Here is an 18,974-nt window from a genome sequence, read left to right as displayed (position 1 = left end):
TCTGAGGCTACCACCTAAGATTTGATGAAACCTTCTCCACATGAAGAGGATCCCGCCTTTGGATCTCACTTTCAGTTTCTACAGTCTGCTTCTAGAGTATTACCTGCAAGTCATCTGCAGCACTTGCAGCTCTCAGAGCCCTGGAAAGAATTTCTCCAGCTGGGGAAGTATGCAATGCATGCTAGTATGGCTTTTCTGCAGCAGCTGCAGCTATGCTTGGCCTAACTCAACCAATACATGTGTTCTACAATAAATTTAGATGTAGCCCAATACCTATAAAACTGGCACTGAATTATCCAAGTTATGGGTGTATACTCAGGGTGAAGTTGTTTTATTTTTTTTTTAATTTATTTTTAACAATTCACTAACTTATTCCTCTTTTATATATGCACAATTCCTTGTGGTCAAAAGTTTTACATGGAGGCAATTGCAGAAAAAGAAACATCTGGAAGAAATTAGCAACTACACTGCTTGTAAGGCAACACTTTATGGACTAAATAATGGCAGTGAAAAAAAAAAAAAAAAAAAAAAAAAAAAAAAAAGGATTGTGTCATAAACACTGTCTCCCTATCAGCTCACTGACCATAACCCCCTCAGCTCTGCCCTGGTGAGGCCTCACCTGGAGTACTGTGTGCAGTTCTGGGCTCCCCAGTTCAAGAAGGACAAGGAACTACTGGAGAGAGTCCAGCACAGGACCATTAAGATGATTAAGGGACTGGAGCATCTACCACATGATGAAAGGCTGAGAGAGCTGGGGCTGTTCAGCTTGGAGCAATGGAGGCTGTGGGGGATCTCACTGATGCTTAGAAATATCTACAGGGTGGGTGTCAGAAGGATGGGCCCAGACTCTTCTCAGTGGTGTCCAGTGAGAGAACCAGGGGCAATGGTCACAAACTAGCACACAGGAGTTTCAACTTGAATATGAGAAAATAATTCTTACTCTGAGGGTAACAAAGCACTGGAACAAGCTGCCCAGGGAGGTTGTAGAGTCTCCATCCCTGCAGACATTCCAAACCCACCTGGATGTGTTCCCCTGTAATCTGCTCTAGGAGATCCTGCTCTACCTAGGGGTTGGACTAGATGATCTCCAGAGGTCTCTTCCAGCCCCAACCATTCTGTCATTCTGTGGTATTTCCACCACAAAGCAAATAGATGACAATGTGAAAACTTTGAACTTGGGTTTCCCAGTAAAAAATGCAGAAGGCCACAACATCATGTGTTGGCAAAAGGATGGCAGTGTTTTCCGTTGAGTTATGAGTGACAAACGGCCGAGCTGTATAAGAGGGGTATTGTTGCCACCCTGCACTGGGGGAACAGTCTCTAAAAGGCCATGGAAGCAATGGGAGTGTGGTAACAGGAATCCCAGCAGCAGAGCCCAGGCCACTCTGGGTGAAACCTCCAACATGAGCAGTCGCTGTGAAGATAAAGTGTGTGTCTGTTCAGGGTGGGATGACAGCGAGAGGAACAAGCAGGCTGTGCTGGTGGATGTAACAGTCCATTATACACAAAATGCCACCTTCCCTCAATTTGGGTTTGGAGTAACAGAGAAATCTACCAAACAGAAGAGCCTGTGGTTTGAGAGCTGAAATAGACAAGTAGCAAATTCAGGCCTGTGCATACTCATCCCTAGCCTTGCTCAACGTTGACTTCAGTGAGCAAAGATGTGTTTGTGCACATACACACCGAAGTACTGATGTCGGAAAAAGGCGCGTAACTGCTGAAACTCCAGGTGAAATGCAAAGAAGGTTCAGTTTGAAGCACTGTGTTATGAGAGCTGTGGTGATGCAAGGGTGACCAGACAAGTTAGGAACGGGCTGCCAGAGCGATTTTATTGTTGGGCCTCTGTGCAGATACCCTCCAAGTTCAGCCCAGCTTTCTTTTTCTATCCACCTATTAGGCACTTTTTCAGCAAGCTCATAAGCCTCGCTCTTCACTTCCATTATTAAAATCGGTTTTTATTGACATTTTTAAAGTAACTTTTTCTTTGGGAAAGCTAAACAATAGATTTTAATCAGCGTTTTATTTTAATGCAACGTTAATTTTTCCTTTATGCAGCAATATGGATTTTTTTTTCCTGTCCTGTCTGGCTAGCGCTGACATACTACTCCCAGACACAGCGGGAAAAATGCGTTTGGCCGAATCGCGATTCTAGTTTTCTGAATCCCTTCCCGGAAAGCTTGATCTATCCCCCCCTCCCCGCCCTGCTCCCCAGGACAGGTGTTTCTCTCTCTCTCTCGGTGACCTGATCAGCGTTTCGGTTCCCAGGTGCCGGTGACTCCCCCGGGGGGCTGCGGGCAGGGCGGGCTGGCACCTCGCGGGGGGCACTCGGTCCGCTCCTCGGGCGGGGGCCCCGGGGCCGCCCGGCCGCGGCCAGCGTGGCGGGGAGCCGGCGGCAGGCTCCGGCCCCGCTTTCGGCCGTCGCTCCCGGCTTTTCTCCTCCTGGGTGGGGGGGTGCACCGGCCCCTCTCCCTCTCGCTCCTCGCCGGCCCTCGGAAGATGCAGCCCGGCCCGGCGGGGCGGAGAGCGACAGGGCGGCGGAGGGGGTGGGGGGGAGCCAGGGGTGTGTCCTGCTCCCCGCCCGGGCCACCGGGGTCTGGTCTCCTCTCTCTGGCGGCTGCGGCTCACTCGCCTCGGTGGCCCGGGGCGGAACGAGCCAGCAGCTCGTCTGCCCAGGAGCCATGTCACGGAAAAGTTTGCCGCTTCTCCTGCTCCTGGCGGCGCTCGGCAGCCGGGGCCAGCCGCCGCCGCCGCTGCAAAGAGGTACAGGGGAGCGGGGAGCCTGTGCCTCACTCGCCCCGGCCGGGGACGCCGAGGACGTAGAGGGGGAGGCGACCTTGACACTAGCTCGGGAGTCCTTGTGGTGATGGGAGGGTCTGGGGGACAGGGGCCGAGCGTGACATGGAACCCCCAGCCTGGAGAAGAGACTCGGCGTTGGAGTGCTGCCCGGGGCACCACGGCCGGTGCCGCGGCTGGGCCGGGACCTTCCGTGGCTCCGGAACCAGCCCGCACTGCTCTGAGCGCAGTCCCTGCTCCGGGCCGCCGGCTCCCATCCCGCCGAGCAGCAGCAGCAGCCGCCCCGCCCCGGGGCAGGGCCGCCCGGCTCCGCGGGCGCTGCAGCTCCGGTCCTGGCGGGGGACCTGAGCGGGGAGCTCATCCGAGCACCCCGGGACGCGCTGTCTCCGCTCGCTCCTTCCCGTTAACTCACACGCTTTTATTAAGAGACAGTCACGGGTCGGGGCATGGCAGTGAGCTGTGTCTGCGTGTGACTGAGCACTGAGGGGCAAATCGTACTTACTGTTGTAGTTTAGGGACGACTGGACGACATGTCCTGGTCCCTGAAGCGTCACATATTCTTTACAGGCTAATCTTTTGGTAGCCCTCTCCCCCTGTTGTGCCCGTCTGGTGGCATCTCTGTGGCTAAGGGAAGCTTGATAAGCTGTGCTGAAACAAGTGCCGGCTGCTTTTACTTAAGGTGACGATTTGATAAACTTAACCAGTACCTAAGCTTTTTTCGGTGTTAAAAAGTAACAGCTACTGGAATGGTAACAGTAACAAATTGTATCCTGCACGAGGAGTCAATGTCTTACCCAGTCCTCTTCCGTTATACAGTGCTCGGGTGTGTTGACAATGAGGGGTTTTTGTTTGTTTGCTTTTTCAACTAGTGTTAAAGATCCAAAAGGATGTTGTGCAGATATGGGAGAAACAAACTGTCAGCTCTCATAGGAAATCCTTAAACCCGTTCTTCAGCTCACCGTGTTCCATCTGGTGCCTGCATTGGTTCTCTTTACATTTTTAGCCTTGGCTAAAAGAATTCAGTAAGGAGATACCGTGTGTTAAAATAAAACTAATTAAAGCCACTCGAATAACAGCTATGTTCTGTTTGACCTTGATGTCACACTGTAGGCTGAACACTTTGGATTAAGAATTTTCAGGGCTTAGGGTTTACTTTGAAAAACACAATATACTGTCATTTAATGAAAAAAGTGTCTTAAGTAGCTAACTCAATACTAATTTTACTGTGTGAGGATAAATGACAGTTGATCAAGTGTAGATAAAAACTCATCCAGAATTAGACTATGTTTAGATGGTGACTTACTGGTAAACACTTAAGACTGAGATTTTAAAAGCAGAGTATTTATGACGCAACACATCATGCATTTTCCTCTTGACTTTTTTTTTTTTTTTTCCTTTCTTTTTCCCTCCCAGCCAGTTCATTTTTCAGCCAGAAAAATACCGATTTTGTGTTTCTTTTAATGTCTTTCTCACTCACACACATAGACGTTTTTGGAGAATATCCTTTTCTTTATGCAGTATATTAGCTTTTTTAACCTCTGCAGTGAAGGAATAAGATAATTGGTTCCCTTTTAAATTAATATTTTGGGTGTTCATCTGCTGCATTGTTGGCACTATGTTGTAATAGTTCTGGTAATTCAGTGAAGAGCACCAGGACTTTCTAATTACTTGTTAATAATGTGATGATGGGACCTTCTAGACCTCAGAGTTTAATTCAAGTGCTGGCCTGCCAAACTTTTAAGCCATATACTGTCTTCTAAATTTCTTTCCAAGATCTTTTACAGCTGCTAGGAGGTGCTAGCACTATACAGATATCACTGTCTTCTTGCCCAAGCAAAGAAATAATGAACTCCTCTCTAATGTAAAAAGTTTGAAAAGCCTGATTTAACTGAAATCCTGGGGGATTTTAAACCTGTACAAACATGTTACTAGACCCATGGTTTATACCTTTAGACTGACAACTCTTGTTTTTCCACTTAATAGTTACTTAACTATAGCCATAGCGCTAGATGGTAAGAGTGACTCTGGGGTTGTTAGCACCAGTCGGATGTCTGCGGAGAAGATTATGTAACAGAGCTGCAATGCTTTGAAAAACAGTGTTGGAGACATCACAGTGAATTCCCATGTTGTTTTTTAGAACGGAACAGTTAAAGAACATTTTGCACCTCAAAGATGAGAACACTCTGTAGTTATGTGGGTTTTTTGTTTTGGTTTGGTTTTGTTTTGGGTTGCTTTTTTCTTTTAAAGTCAGTAGAAGATTTACTGTGCTCAAAAACCTGGAGTTAATTTTATTTATTTATTTATGTATTTATTTGTTCAGCTACACATGTTATTATTCTGTTGCTTTAACACTAAGTAGTCATATAGAATGTCTTATAAAATGGAAGAATTCTTAAAGGTATGCATAACTTGTGGTTAAGGCAAACTTACTGAAATCCTGAATAAGTTCTTTTTGAATCTTGAACCTTGGTTCATCCTCTTTCCTGTGGAACAGGAGAGAAACTTCTGGTACTCTAGAAAGAAATAAAACCCTTTATTTTGATCTTGAAGTATTCATGCTTTTATTAAAAGGTCTAAATATCTGTCATGGGCAAGAACTGAAGCTGTGTAGCTGTGAAAGGTATGAATATTAGGGACAGAGCTAAGGAGCATACACTGCACAGGAATTTGATCTGTGGTGTCAGCTGCTGGCATAAGTGGAGATAACTGATGGAGTGCAGGTGTTTCTTAGCATCTCACAAATCAGAAGTGTAAGCTGACTCCAAGAGCTGATGTATATGGGTAGCCTATAAAGTCAAAATGGAATTTCTCACTTGAAAGAGAAATCAGTAGTGAATGTCAACCTAGTGTTAGCGGAATATGACTGGGCCAGTCTGTTAGGCAATGGATGCTGGCAGGCTCGTCAATATTTTTTGTCTGTAGGTGTGTAGGGTTTTTAAATGAGTTTTGAGAGTTTAGTTCAAAACTATTGTGTCTTTTTTACCTCATGGATTACAGGATTCTTTCCTACATATGTACATGTGTGCATATTGTTAATACTTCACATGTTAAGACCGAAGGATGTTGTGTGGACTTAGATTCTGTTTCTGGAGACAAAAAACCAAAACCAAACAAAAACAAAACAAAAACAAAAAACCCCACAAAACTTCTGTGTTACACTATTACACTAACAAAGCACCACTTTAAGTCTCCTGCTTCATAGAGATGTCTTTGGAGTAAGGCAAGTTTTCAAAAATGACCAACCCTCCCAGCTGTAATCTTGTTACAGAGAGCTTTCCCATCATGGTTGATAGCATTTAACCATTCAAAACATTCAACTGACTTAATTTGGAGAACAGTGTTTTTCAGTTATTCAGTTGGTATTGGAAAGAACTGTGTTGGTAAATTTGCATTTTACTTTCCTGAGAGAACAAAGTTTAGGTGATAGGTCAGTTTCTTCTCACCTAAATAAATATTGAAATAAATATTACCCAGTATCAACCAAATTTAAAAGAAATGTAGAAATCTTTAAAATAATCACTGAAAATCAGTGGCTATTTGGGAGAAAGAGCCCCAAAGTATTTTCTCTTCTGTGAGAGGGAAGGTAGAATTTTGTTATTATCTAATCTATTCAGTCTCATTATTCAACATACGTGGTGCTCTGACTTCAAGAATATGAAGGAGAATATGACCATTGTGGAGGGTGGGGGTCTTAGAATATGTAAAATACTGTGTATGTTTTTTGAAAAAAAAGGAGTTCTTTAATCCAATTTCAGGTGTTTATAATGGATAACAAGGCCTTGTTCACTGGACATGTACTGCAGTGAAGTGCGTTCTATGTATACACTTTTTACAGTCATTCTGTGTGCTACTGAATATTTTTGCAGATTAGCTTTCGATAATCTGGAAATTAGGATTTTTGTTTCTTTCTTGCTTTTAGGACATCTCATAGAGGGGGACCTACAAGAAAGCTGGGGGGGGGGGGTGTCTTTTTACAAGAGCTTGTAGCAAGAGGACATGGAGGAGAGATTTAGGTTAGACATTAGAAATACTTTACTGTGAGGGTTGGAACAGGTTGCCCAGGGAAGTTGTGGATGCCCCCTCCCTGGAAGTGTTCAAGGCCAGATTGGATGGGGCTCTGAGCAACCTGGTCTACTGGGAGGTGACCCTGCCTATGCAGGGGGTTTGGAACTGGATGATCTTTATTAAGGTCCCTTCCAACCCAAACCATTCTGTGATTCTATGATTTTTTTTAAATGGATGTATGCAAGACAGAAACTGATCTGTTAACCAGCCTCAAAATTTTGGGAGATGCTGCTCTCAAGAATGTGTTCCTCATAACTTTTTACTTTAATGTTATTGTCCATATTATTTTCTTATAACTTAATAACTGGTTGAGAAAGTGAAAGCAGAGGTTATTAATATGTTTCAGGCTTAGAATTTGAGAAAAGAAAACATTAAAGGCCAAACTAAATTATTAAAAATAGGTAGAATTGTCCAGACTGGAGACATGAATGTGTGGTTTTTTTGTGTACATGCTTTAACTTGAAATAACTGCAGCCAAACTATATGAGGTAGGTCTTGTACAAGAATGTATGAATTTCTCCAAGCAACAAATAAAAACATAAAATGCACTTTATGTTTAAACCCTTTATTATTAATTTTTCTTCCTACAAGATTTTACAGGAGGCTTTCTTATTAGGTTTGAAATGCTAAAGTCAGAACAGTGGTTCTTTAACCTGTTCCAAAAATCCGCTTTAAAATAATACAGCAAACAATCATTTTTAATTAATTCAGGCTGGAGGAAGGAATCCACCCACACATGTTCTAATTTCTTATCCAGCTACTTGGACTGACAGTTTTTGGATATTACAGCATTTTGGAATAAAAGACAGCATGAATTCCTGGTACAGGGTTGCTTTTTTTTTTCTTTTTTTGTTCCCCTCTCCCCCCCATTTTTTTTCCTCTGAAGTCCAGACTCCTTTTATTTGTAGGTCAGGAATGGTAACAGGACACAAATACAAGCAAACATGAACCAGTGTGTATACGTGATTATCTCCTTTTATTTCCCAACATTTTTCTTAGATAATAAGCCCTTAATTACTGGATATTTTTTTTCCTGAATGAGTTCTGTATCTGAGAACTTGAATGTCACACACTAACAGCTCAGGCCTCACTAACAATACAGACCAAATCTTGCTTACAGAAGTAAAATGTTATGTTTGTTAGATTCTATATTGACTCCATCCATGTCTTTGATCAGGAAAGGAAATTCCTTTATGTTTGCCAATAAGGCTAGTTCATGAACTGGCTCCTGCTGATGACTACCTGTCATTCTCAGATACCAGCTACTTTAGTTCATAGCCAATTCATAGTTCCTGCTTTTCCACACTTTTGATCTTCTTCTTAGTCCAAAAATATATCTAAGAGATGTACTGAAGAAAATGGCAATAATTTTTGGACCACTTCTGTGGTCTCTACCCACCATGGGTAAGGTAGACATGATAACTTTTTTTTCCTCTTTAGAATTGATTTTTATTAGAACATTGATAAGATTTCCAGGAAAAAATAAGTGATTTGGTGTGATTTTTGTTCTGAGAAATAAAGATCTCCAGAATTCTTGCAAAACTCAAAACTGATAGCTGTTACTGCTCTGAATCTTTTCAGCAATTCAGTCTCCATTAGTTACACCTTACCATCACAAGGATTTTCCTAGGACTGTTCTCTGCCAGATTCCTCTAGCAGACATTATCTTTGAATCAGACCTTGTAATAACATTAGACTGTAAAGCAGCTGTAGCTGTATTATGCCAGGGAACTCTTGTGAAACCTCAGGAAGAATAGTGAACATTCCTGCAGCATGGATTATCCAAATACCATAACCGTGCCTTGTTTTGTCCCATCTGACACGCATATCTACTGCTGTCATAATTAATGGACTTAAGATGTAATAAAAAATAAAATTACTTAAAAGTGAACAAAATAGGATTTTAAAAATTACTTTTGTAGCTGTATCAATTTTTTTGGTGGCAAATGATTGTATCTTGTAATTCTTTCCCTGTTCCAGTGTGTGGAAGCAGTCTTTGAGGACAGCAAGAAAGAATTAGAAGAACTCTTCATTGGAAAAGTTGGGAAAAGGGGTCTATGCATTCTGTCCGTTTCCCACTACTGTGAGAAAATGAAGCAAAGCTTGGGGTTGGCATTCAGGAACTTAAAGGTGCAAAAAAGATTTAAAAAAAAAAAAAAATTAGAAGCACTTTTTCTGCACAATTCCAGTGAGAGTGAGTTTATTTAGGATTTAATTTGGTTTCATATGTATACACTGGCTCCTCATCTGAACCCTGACATATTTAGATACCATTTTCACTTGATCTCCCTTTAGGTTTTCATGGAAGATGCTCAACATGGCAGTGTATTCCTCTGCCTTAGCTGTTCAGCAGCCTGTAAACCTGTTCCACAGAAATACCAAGATAATCTCTGTTATAGGGAAATGCATTATATATTAACTTTCCTGGAGTGTATTCTGCACTGAGAATGCAGAACTACTGCTATACATTTGTTACACAGTAACTATTGGGCTGGGAAAAGCCCACACATTTAATTAAAAAAATATACTTGTGATAGTCACACTGAATTTTTCTCTTTAAGCACAGTGTCTTTCTGCAGCTGAGCACAGCCTTCTAAATTAGTTCCATTGTATTAAGGTTGTGTGTTGAGTAGGTTTAGGGTCTGTGTTAAGTGTTCTCCCTCCCAGTTGCTTTTGGTATGCTTATATAGTAAATATGGCAAATATTTTCTAAATTCAGAGTAGGTGGGAAGCTTTAGCTTTTACATACATAGCCTGCAATAATTGATTATGCATGCAGCTTCAGTTTCCTCCCCCAGCTGCAGCTTTGACATGGAGAAGAAGGCAGTCATTTAACAATGAAATTAATAGTAAAATGCTTGTAAAAACTTCATAGTTTGTTAACTAGAGGGAAATGCAGTGAGCTTGCCATATTGGTAGGAGTTATTTAAAAGTGACTTTGAAGTTCATAGCTGAAATATGTGAAATAACTTTTGTGGCATAGAAAAGTAATGCAAAACCCAACAATAACAAAAACAATAATAATGATAATAATAATAAATAATCATGATAACCATCAAGAGCTTAAGTCAGTTCTTGGGGAAGTTAGACACTGTACCAGAAGAATGCTGTGGAACTTGGGTTGTTACAATGAGATGTTTGTCTTTTCTTTGAAGATACATCTTATCCTTTGGTCATTATTGTTGACCTCATGATTTCTCTTCTGTCTGTCCTTCTTAAATGATAAAACCTAAAGTGATCAATGGGTGCAGCTGTGTTCTACTGTATTGGTTCTTCATGATATTAACACATCTGTGGCTGTTTGTACAGTACTTCGCTACTACTTATAATATCTTTTTGTCCCAAAAGATCAGTTTAAAATTTCTGTGATTCACAGGTGGTGCTAAGTCCTCATGAAGTTACTTGATTTTCCGGTCTGCTTTTTGCCTCCGTCTGTTGTCTTTCATCTTGATTAAGTCCCATAATATAACTAAAAATACTAAAATTACATGTGTGAGACTAGTAGGAAAGAGATCAGTGCTTGGTTTAGTATATTACTTTGGATAGAGAGTAAAACTGTAGGTAGGTATTTCCACAATGTTTCTATATTTTTCATGATCTATGCAAAATCTGTTTTTGTTTTTTTTTTCTTATTTTTTTTATTTGTGACTTTTAATTTGAACACGGCATGCTGATCCATGTACAGTGTGACAGTGCTCATCTAGAAAATATTACTTGAGGAGCATAAGGTATTTTTTAAGGGGAAGAGTTTGGGAGGGAAAGGTGTCTGTCTGTAGGAATGAAAATAAAAATAGATATTCTGTGAGATGACTGCTCATAAACCAAGGTCTTTGCTTCAGGAATTAACCTTTAGTGATTTTAAACCTTGTCTCTGTATTCCAGGCTCTTTAGGATTAGCATAGGAGTGCCATGTATATGGAAGATGACATGTTGCTGGATCAAATGTATAAAGTAGTTCAAGAGAAAAATTGTGGTGATGAGTAAACTAATGAAGGATATACAGAAATTTCTGATTGTGTTTATTGTTATAGAGGATTAGGACAAATATTGCCTTAAGGTTTTTAATCTGAACAGCAGATATAGGAAGATAGAAACACTGATTTATTAAGCTATCAGGGCTGGGTAGGGGATTTGCTGTTGGTATGAAAATGTTAGTGGCATCAGTCTAGATATAGATTGGTTAAGGTTGATGAGTGGTATCAACTCAGTAACTTTAGAGGAAATAGGTATTTGAATTTGAGATTTGTGGAAGGATGTAAAGAACTTGGTGTGAAAGTGTTCACAGAGTAACGACATCATATAACAGATTGTTCAGTAGGTTATATGAGCAGAATCATTACAGGGGAAATGTAAGCTGGCAAATATGATGGTAATATTTAAGGCCTCACATGATAGCTATAGTTTTAGAACTGAACACATTTGTAGACAAGATAAAGAGTATAATTAGTAAATGCAGGGATAAATATGTTGTACTGAAATGAGACAAAGTTACTTTTGTTTATATGGGTAAGCCTTTAAAGAATTTGTGTTAGACAATAAGGGCTATTGTAGGAGACTTGGGATTTCAGAAAAACATCTAAGAATATGCCTGAGTATCTTGAACTATGGTATCATAGAAAAAAAGGCAAACTCTGTTTATGAAAGAATTCACAGATGTTTTGACAAGGTATGCCTGGCTGGGATGGAATTATTCTTCAATCGAATTAATATATATATAAACATTATTTGTACTGGAAGCTCTTCAGTAATTTGTTGTAGTGCTAATAGCGGTCTGCAGATCCTCTTCCCTTCAATTAACATGAGAACATGCAATATTCAGTTAAACAGGGTGCAGGCAGCTTCCTATGGCTCAGTTATTAATGATCCAGTAAGTATGAAGTGTTCTGCCTTATCTAACTGTAAGCTGCTATGAGTCCTCAGGAATTCTAGTTCTAGAGACAATCATTTGTAGACTATCACTTTTCATGTGATCTCTCCATCTCTATGGAAGACAAGATAATTTGTAGGAATTCTACCTCAAAAACAGTGAAATCTGTTGTAGCACAAATGTGGACACTGCTTTTAATCTTCTGCAAGAAATTCTCGTATCACTTTTCTTGCATTTTAGCTGTAATTATTTTCATAGGAAGACTTATGCCTGGAAACATGAAGAATCACAGCACAGAAAATTCTGCTGCACAGACAGTTTGAATAAACTAGGAAAAATAAGGCTGAAACAGTTTTGATATTAATTGTTACCCTAGCTTGTTGATAAATACAAAGTGAAAACAGCCCCTACTGTGACATGCATAATGTGCACTTTAACTGCTACCTCTCTTTTTCTGTTATTACCAGTCTTTATATGTCTCTGTTGCTGTAATGACAACAAAGAGTTTTCTTCCCAGAAACTGTTACATGGGCTATTGGTTTTGTGCAAAATAAGCTGAATGGCTGAGCATTGTGTGCCTAAGATTACTTGACAGACTCCCAGGGACAAAAGTGACTGTAGGAGCACTTATACTGCTCAGGTGCATGACTCCAACCCCTACTATTCCATGATCCTGTGATTCTGTGTCTTTGAACATGGTGTGTGAAAGGCAGTGTTTTAGACTCTTGTCCCATAGATTAGACTTGTTTCCAGGAATTAGAAGGAATTTTATCTGCATGGCATGAAAATAAATATTTCCAATTAATTGAAAATCCATTGTTTAATTAATTCATTGATTGATCCAAGTAACTCTGTAATATATCACTTGATTTCAAAGTGAGTCAACATTGTTAAGGCAATATAGAATGAGATTAAATTACTCTGCTCAATCTGATTCATAAACTCGAGTAATAACTATAATGTTAAAAAGCCATTATATTTTGCACAGCAGGCCTTTAAATATCTTCCAGAATTAGTTTAAAAATGTAGCATCTGTCTACAGTATGACAGTTCCTGTACAATTTTTTTCTAGAAGTGAAACTGAACTTTTGTGTTCCCTGCTAAACCAAATCCACAGGGAGTTCAAGGAAATAATTTCCTCTCATTCACTACCTGGTTGTCCTTTATGGCTGTTAGTTGAAATATCTGAGTGAAATACCTAGCATGTGAAGTGTACTCATTTTAGTGTGAAAGTTAAGTTTGTTTGAAGTTAAAGTGAAATTCTTACTGACTTCCTCAAGGCAACAATTTCATTTCCAGTCCTTTTAAAGGGAGCATACAACTCAGAACATAATGTTTTGTTCCGTCTTAATGTTCTACTGAACACATGTGTGTGTAAACAGTTTATTTCTAGAATGCCTGAAAGAACAAGAGGAGCCAGAGGGTCCCAGAGCTGTCAGAATGAACAGTTAAACCGAAGCATTAGCTGTAGTTGAAAACTAGAAAGTGATGAGCTGCAGAGAGCTATTAAGAAGCATTTAGTGTTTCCTGTTTAAATGAGGCTTTGTTTCCATCTTTGTGTCAACTCCCTTGACTTTATAGCAGAACCAAAGAAGTGAACAAAAACAATGGGCTTTTAAGATGAACTGATTGTGGAAATGGCATGCAAGGGGAAGTTCTTTAAATTGGCATATACAGATCCATAATAATTTATGTCAGAAATCAAACTTTTCTGTGTCCAAGCTGAGATGTTTTAACTGTGTTAGCTGGGCTGAAGCAACATCTACTCTAAATCTATGAGGATCAAAATATTGATTGGCATGTCATTAGGTGGTACTTCCACTATCCCAATCTTCTGTTTCACTAACACTAATCACTCCTACATGTGCACTTAAGAGTGTATGCGTGTTTTATGAAAAACTTGACCAGTGGTAATTTCAGATAAGTATATAATACTTTATATACAAATAATTCTTGTAATTTTTACCAGTGCAAGGAATACTCAGCAGGGGATTCAGCCTTTAAGTGTCTTAAGAAATAATCTCAATTTTAGAAGTGTATTCTGAAAGAGTTTAGATTCATTTCTCTTAGCAAAACTAATTGTATCTGGTATCTTATCTTAGAATTTAAGGTGGATTTAATGTGTAAGAGTGTATTTATGGTGTACTATACCTAAAGAGGTTTTCAGATACGAAAATATATGGGAAATATAATTAACATGAAATGAAAGGAGTGCATTTGTTTTAAATTATATACTTTAAAAAAATAAATTAGCACACAGAAGCTGTTTTCTTCCGAAATATTTTTACAGTTTTGTTCTAAAACAAACCCTGAAATGTTAACTTTGGTAATTGTTAGTCGATGTTATATCTTACTAAAATCTTACATATTCTTAACTAATTTTTTTTGTCCACAGTTTCCTGTACTATACAGTGGAGGACTTTAGTTTCATCACAGTGTATCTTGTTCTCCCTAAGATGCAAGATATATGTTTAGAATTACTGCACATTGCTAAGCTGCATTAAAATTCCAACAAAATCAATTATATAGGACTTTCAGGTTTTGGGAACAGTTTGGAGTGAATCCTAATTTTTAATATTTGACTAGGGGTATAGCCCTGGGGATACAGACCATATACTTTAAAGCGTGCAGATTGACTGCTAGACATGGCCAAGCAGTGTGACATAGACTGAGTTACTGTAAGAAGAAACAATAATTAGATTGTAGCTCTTCTGATGCACTTTGCTTTCTTAAAAACAGCATTTTTGAAGACATACTAGACTACAGACAGGTCATATTTCCCATCTGTGTAAGAACCTTTTGTGTTCCACTATTATTATTTTTCTTCCATCCTCTTTCTCTATGGAATGTCTCCGCATAACTTCCATTAAATGGAAGTTGTTGTCTGAGAACATCCATTTATGTACCAACCTTTGTCTTCCCCAGAAGAAGTGACAGTTTTAATGTTTTTGTTTTGTTGTTGTTGTTGTTGTTCTGGGGGGATTTTTTGGGTTTGTTTTTTTGTTTGTTTGTTTGTTTGTTTTTGTTTTCAATGGAAGAGACACTCTTGTCCAGAATGTACTTTTGAAGAATAGCAACATTTCTGAAGACAGGTGCTTTTTGTTACTTGATGGTCTGAATTGTTGTGTTCAGTTATGTGAAATGTGTAGTTTTTACCTTTAAAGTCTGTAATTGTTCTGCTCAAATCATACTTACCCAGAGAGACTCCTGGGTCAGGTTTCTTTCCCAGATATGAGTATTCCAGCACAATATTCCAGGAGGTTCTTCTGACTGATGCTTTTTAAGCAATGCATGCCATAAAGTACAGGTATGTATATTTCAAATATTTCCTGTTATTGCAGACTTTGTGTATAGGGATGATTAGTCCCCCATAAGTGTCAGTTGACTAGAAAAATAACAACATGACAAGTATGTCTTTTTAAAATGTGGTACTTTTATTAAGACAGTCCTCAGTGGTGTGGAGCGGATGGTGAATCTGGCTGTAGAAAATGCTGTGTAAATAAGTAGAGGCACTCTCCTTTACTTGAGACTGCTACACTGTCAATGTTCTTATTCTACAAATACTTACATGTTCAGTATGGGATTTTGAAAAATACTCATTTATTGTTATCTGCAGAATGCTTTGTGTTTGCAGTTAAAACCGTAGAAGGACTAGTAATTAATGAAGAATGTAGAAGTTTAATGGCCTTCTAAATCAGGTCACAGTGTATTTTTTTTGTCTTGGCTTATAAACTATTGTAAACTTGATATTAGAACAACATAAGCAGGAAGTTATAAATTTAAATAAAGGTTAAAAAATAATGTCCTAGATTTGCATCTGGATTTTGTTGTCAGTCTTAAGATGCTACCCAGTGCAAAAGCATGCAGCATGGGAAATCTGATAATGTTGTGAATCTTTCAGCCTTATGCATTCTAATCTGAGCATGGTTTCCTGTAGTATTGCTGATATGCCAGATAAAACAAGCTTGGATCCAAAATCAACCTCTGCTATAAATGGTTGCTCTCTGTTACCCCTATTTGCCCTGTAATCTGTGACTAACTGTTCACTATCACAAAGGGAAAAACATTATTTTGTTTGGTTTTGTGTGTAGACTTGCTTCCAAATGATAAGCAATTGCAGTTCACATGACTATTTAGTTCAAGTGCAGTTAAGTATTATTTTATGCTGCTTTTAAGTGTAGAAATACTTTCATTCAGAGCAGCATCTTCTGGGTAACTAACTGCTTTCATGTTTCTTCAATGGCAGTAAAACTTTTCACCACAATAATGAGTTACTGTGATTTGGTTTCCTAAAAGTAAGCACTATTTTTCTTTTTTTTTTTTATTTTTTAATGGATTTTCGTATTTGTAAGAATCAAGAAAGTTTTGAGAGGAATGCTGCTCTCTGTTTTGCTAGAGGTGTCTTAATGTGGTATTTCTCAAACAATTCAATAAGGCTTTTCAGAAGCATAACCAAAAAAAAAGAGCTACCACAGAAACCCATACCACTGAGATACAAGGTGATGGGAGAAGTGTCTATCTCAGTTAACATTAGACATGTAGCTTGATTAGGCAGATATTCTTTATATCAATCATTAATATAGTTATTTTGTACAACAGTACAAGTCTGAGGTTCTCTGTTTTGTCTTCTGAAGGAGATCTGCTCTCATCTAAATAGAGAGATTGACTGCTCCAAATTTAGGTTCTTATTTCCTTGTCTGATAACCGGATATCATTAGAAAAAAAAGCAGATGATGAGGCAAAAACTAATACAAGTGAATAGTGGATTACATAATTAGTAATTGAGATCAGTAACATGTAGAGAGATGACCAAAGAAATATTAGCAGTGAGAAAAATATTTAAGTTATAATATACTGCTCATGTTTGGAAGAGTGGACTAGTCTAGTCTCCATGGCCGAAAAAAATCATGCTTCCTTTTGTTGGCTGGACCAAATTATTATTTAAGAATTTACCACAGAACAGGTTGAGTAAGAACAGTGAAAATACCTACTCCCTCCCCCTCGTCCTCAACTAGTTTGGCAAATATGGATGTATTCTCTGTACCCAAGCTATTCACTTTGTTACAGCAATATATTTCTGAAGTCTTATTAGATGTAGAGGAGTGAAGAAATTCACAAATCATGTATCACTTGGTGGAGGTTACATGAATTAAAGTCTTAGAAAGCGAGCAATACTTGTAGTATTGCTAAGACTAAACTTGAAACAACCAGAGCTAAACCAAGCCAGAAGCGGAGATCTACTTTTAAAAACACAAATCTTGCTTTTATTCTTCAGCACTGTAACTTTTGAGTACTACAGGGTGGTCATATTTTGTGTATGCCTTGCTGCAAGTGCTGTTGGGAAACAAAAGTTTATATAACATAAAAAGTGGTACGATTAAAGTTTTCAGTGGTAAAACTGGTAATAGAAATGAACTACTAATATGTGCTGTAGCCACTTTATTACATAGCTATATTAATTGAGAGTTAAGAGAGATGTGGTTTTAATTTGCTTTAAAGCTCAGCTTTTTTTGCAAAGAAATTGCATGGGAAATATTACTTGCAAGCAGTTGTAGCAAGTTCAGTGATATTTGTTAAAGATTGCTATTATGAAAGGAGGGGGAAACGTATTTCTAGCTCACATTTTGAAATAGATGTAGATTGAATTCAGGAAATAAGTATGATTGTGATTTTTGTAAACCCAAGGGGAGGTAAGAGCAGGAAACCCTTGTTCTTCTCAGAAGGGAATAGTGTCAAAATGAATATCATATTGAAATAATTATTAATTTCATCTGGTCTAGAGAACACAGCTAATTTGCATGCACATAGAGAAACTGAGGTCTGTAAAATATTCTTTATACTGTAGGGTTACTGTGTCAGGTAAGAGACAAAGAGAACATGGCAGGTTTGATCTAGTGAGAGCCACATGCCTAGGAACTCAGGATGGCAGAAGGAGAAAACTTTCAAATGTTGCTGTGGGAAGTTTATTAGTTCTTTTTTTTTTCCCCAACTAATTTGATTTCTATCTTCCTGAAAAATAAATTAGCCTAATAAATCAGAATCCTTTCTTGAACTTGATAAGGCAAATACAGTACCTAATGCCAAGTGATGATGTCTTAAAATTAATTTAGATTTTCTCTATTATTATTACTAGACCAGCCTTAATGTATTAAAGTTTGCAAGAACTGGGATAAAACCAAATCTACTAGAACACACATCACCAGTAGAAAACTTACCATGGCTATTACCATATTTTTTTTCCTCTTCTCTCCCAGTGGAACCTTCCTTTAATAGATTGAGGGGGGAGCAGGGAGGGTTTTTAATACGTGCTAGGTTTCTTGTAAAGACTGTGATTTTTAACAAGGGGTACGTTGCTACACATGTCATGAAGCTTTCCAGGGAAAAGTGGGAAAAGGTTCAGTTCTTTTCTCAAATCTCCAAGGACAGAAGATATGATCAGAATTTTGGAAACCTGATTTTTCGTTGTGAAACGGAAATGTTGTGTACAGGAAAAAAAAAGAAAAAAAAAAAGTTGCATTTATGTAGCATGATGAAACTAGAGTCTTTTTGTTAAAGGAGCAGCTGTGATCTCCGTTACCTTCAGAGAATAGGTGTGGTTCATGCTTATAGATCTGTGTAGTTTTATTTGAAAGGAACTTGGCTATCTTGCCACTGAACTTAAAAAAAAAAAAAGAAAAAAAAAAAAGAAATAGAATGTAACGGTTTTCCTTTGAGATTCTCTGGTACTTTCTTTCTAAAGCTGAACCAACAGAAGATTCTGTAGTCAGTATTACTAATCCTGCAACTTTTGGGAACTTCAATTATTATTCAGTTTATTATTCCATATCCATTTAATTTAATGTCCTTTGTTGTTTGGAAACTGGTATCCAAAGCTAAAGCAGTTTGGTCTAAGCTAGTCTTTGATATTTTAGTACATCTGTCTCACACTTAAGGATGAGCAATATGGGGCTTATAGGAAGGGATGAGATCCTTTATTAGACCAACTAGTTTACTTAGGGGAAAATGAATGAGCTTTTTGGCCCCAGAAGTCTTCCTTAGATACTAAAAAGTAGTATCTTAATAATGCCTTTATCTCAGCAAAAGACAGGAAAAAAGTTTTAAGTTTCTGCAGCTTGTAACAGTAGAAGTTGTTTGAAATCTCAGTAAATACTCATGAAGTGACATTTATGATCTGCTAATAGCACCTTCCCTTCGTACAGAACTATATTCAGGAAAACATGAGAAATGACATGCACGTTGGGGAGGAAAG

At 38.6% G+C, this 18,974-nt stretch overlaps 1 protein-coding gene across 1 annotated transcript in view; it reads left to right on the top strand.

Moving 5' to 3' along the window:
* The first annotated feature begins 2,595 nt into the window (after positions 1-2,595).
* Positions 2,596-18,974, top strand: part of LAMA2 (laminin subunit alpha 2) — a 376,628-nt gene continuing 360,249 nt past the window's right edge. Inside the window, exon 1 of the mRNA XM_051616318.1 lies at positions 2,596-2,760. Within this exon, the coding sequence (XP_051472278.1) occupies positions 2,679-2,760 (82 nt within the window). The 5' untranslated portion in view covers positions 2,596-2,678. The remainder of the gene's footprint in view (positions 2,761-18,974) is intronic.

This window comes from Apus apus, chromosome 3 (assembly GCF_020740795.1).
Source record: "Apus apus isolate bApuApu2 chromosome 3, bApuApu2.pri.cur, whole genome shotgun sequence".
NCBI lineage: Eukaryota > Metazoa > Chordata > Aves > Apodiformes > Apodidae > Apus > Apus apus.
Note: the sequence above shows the minus strand (reverse complement) of the source record. Positions and strands in the feature narration are given on the sequence as shown.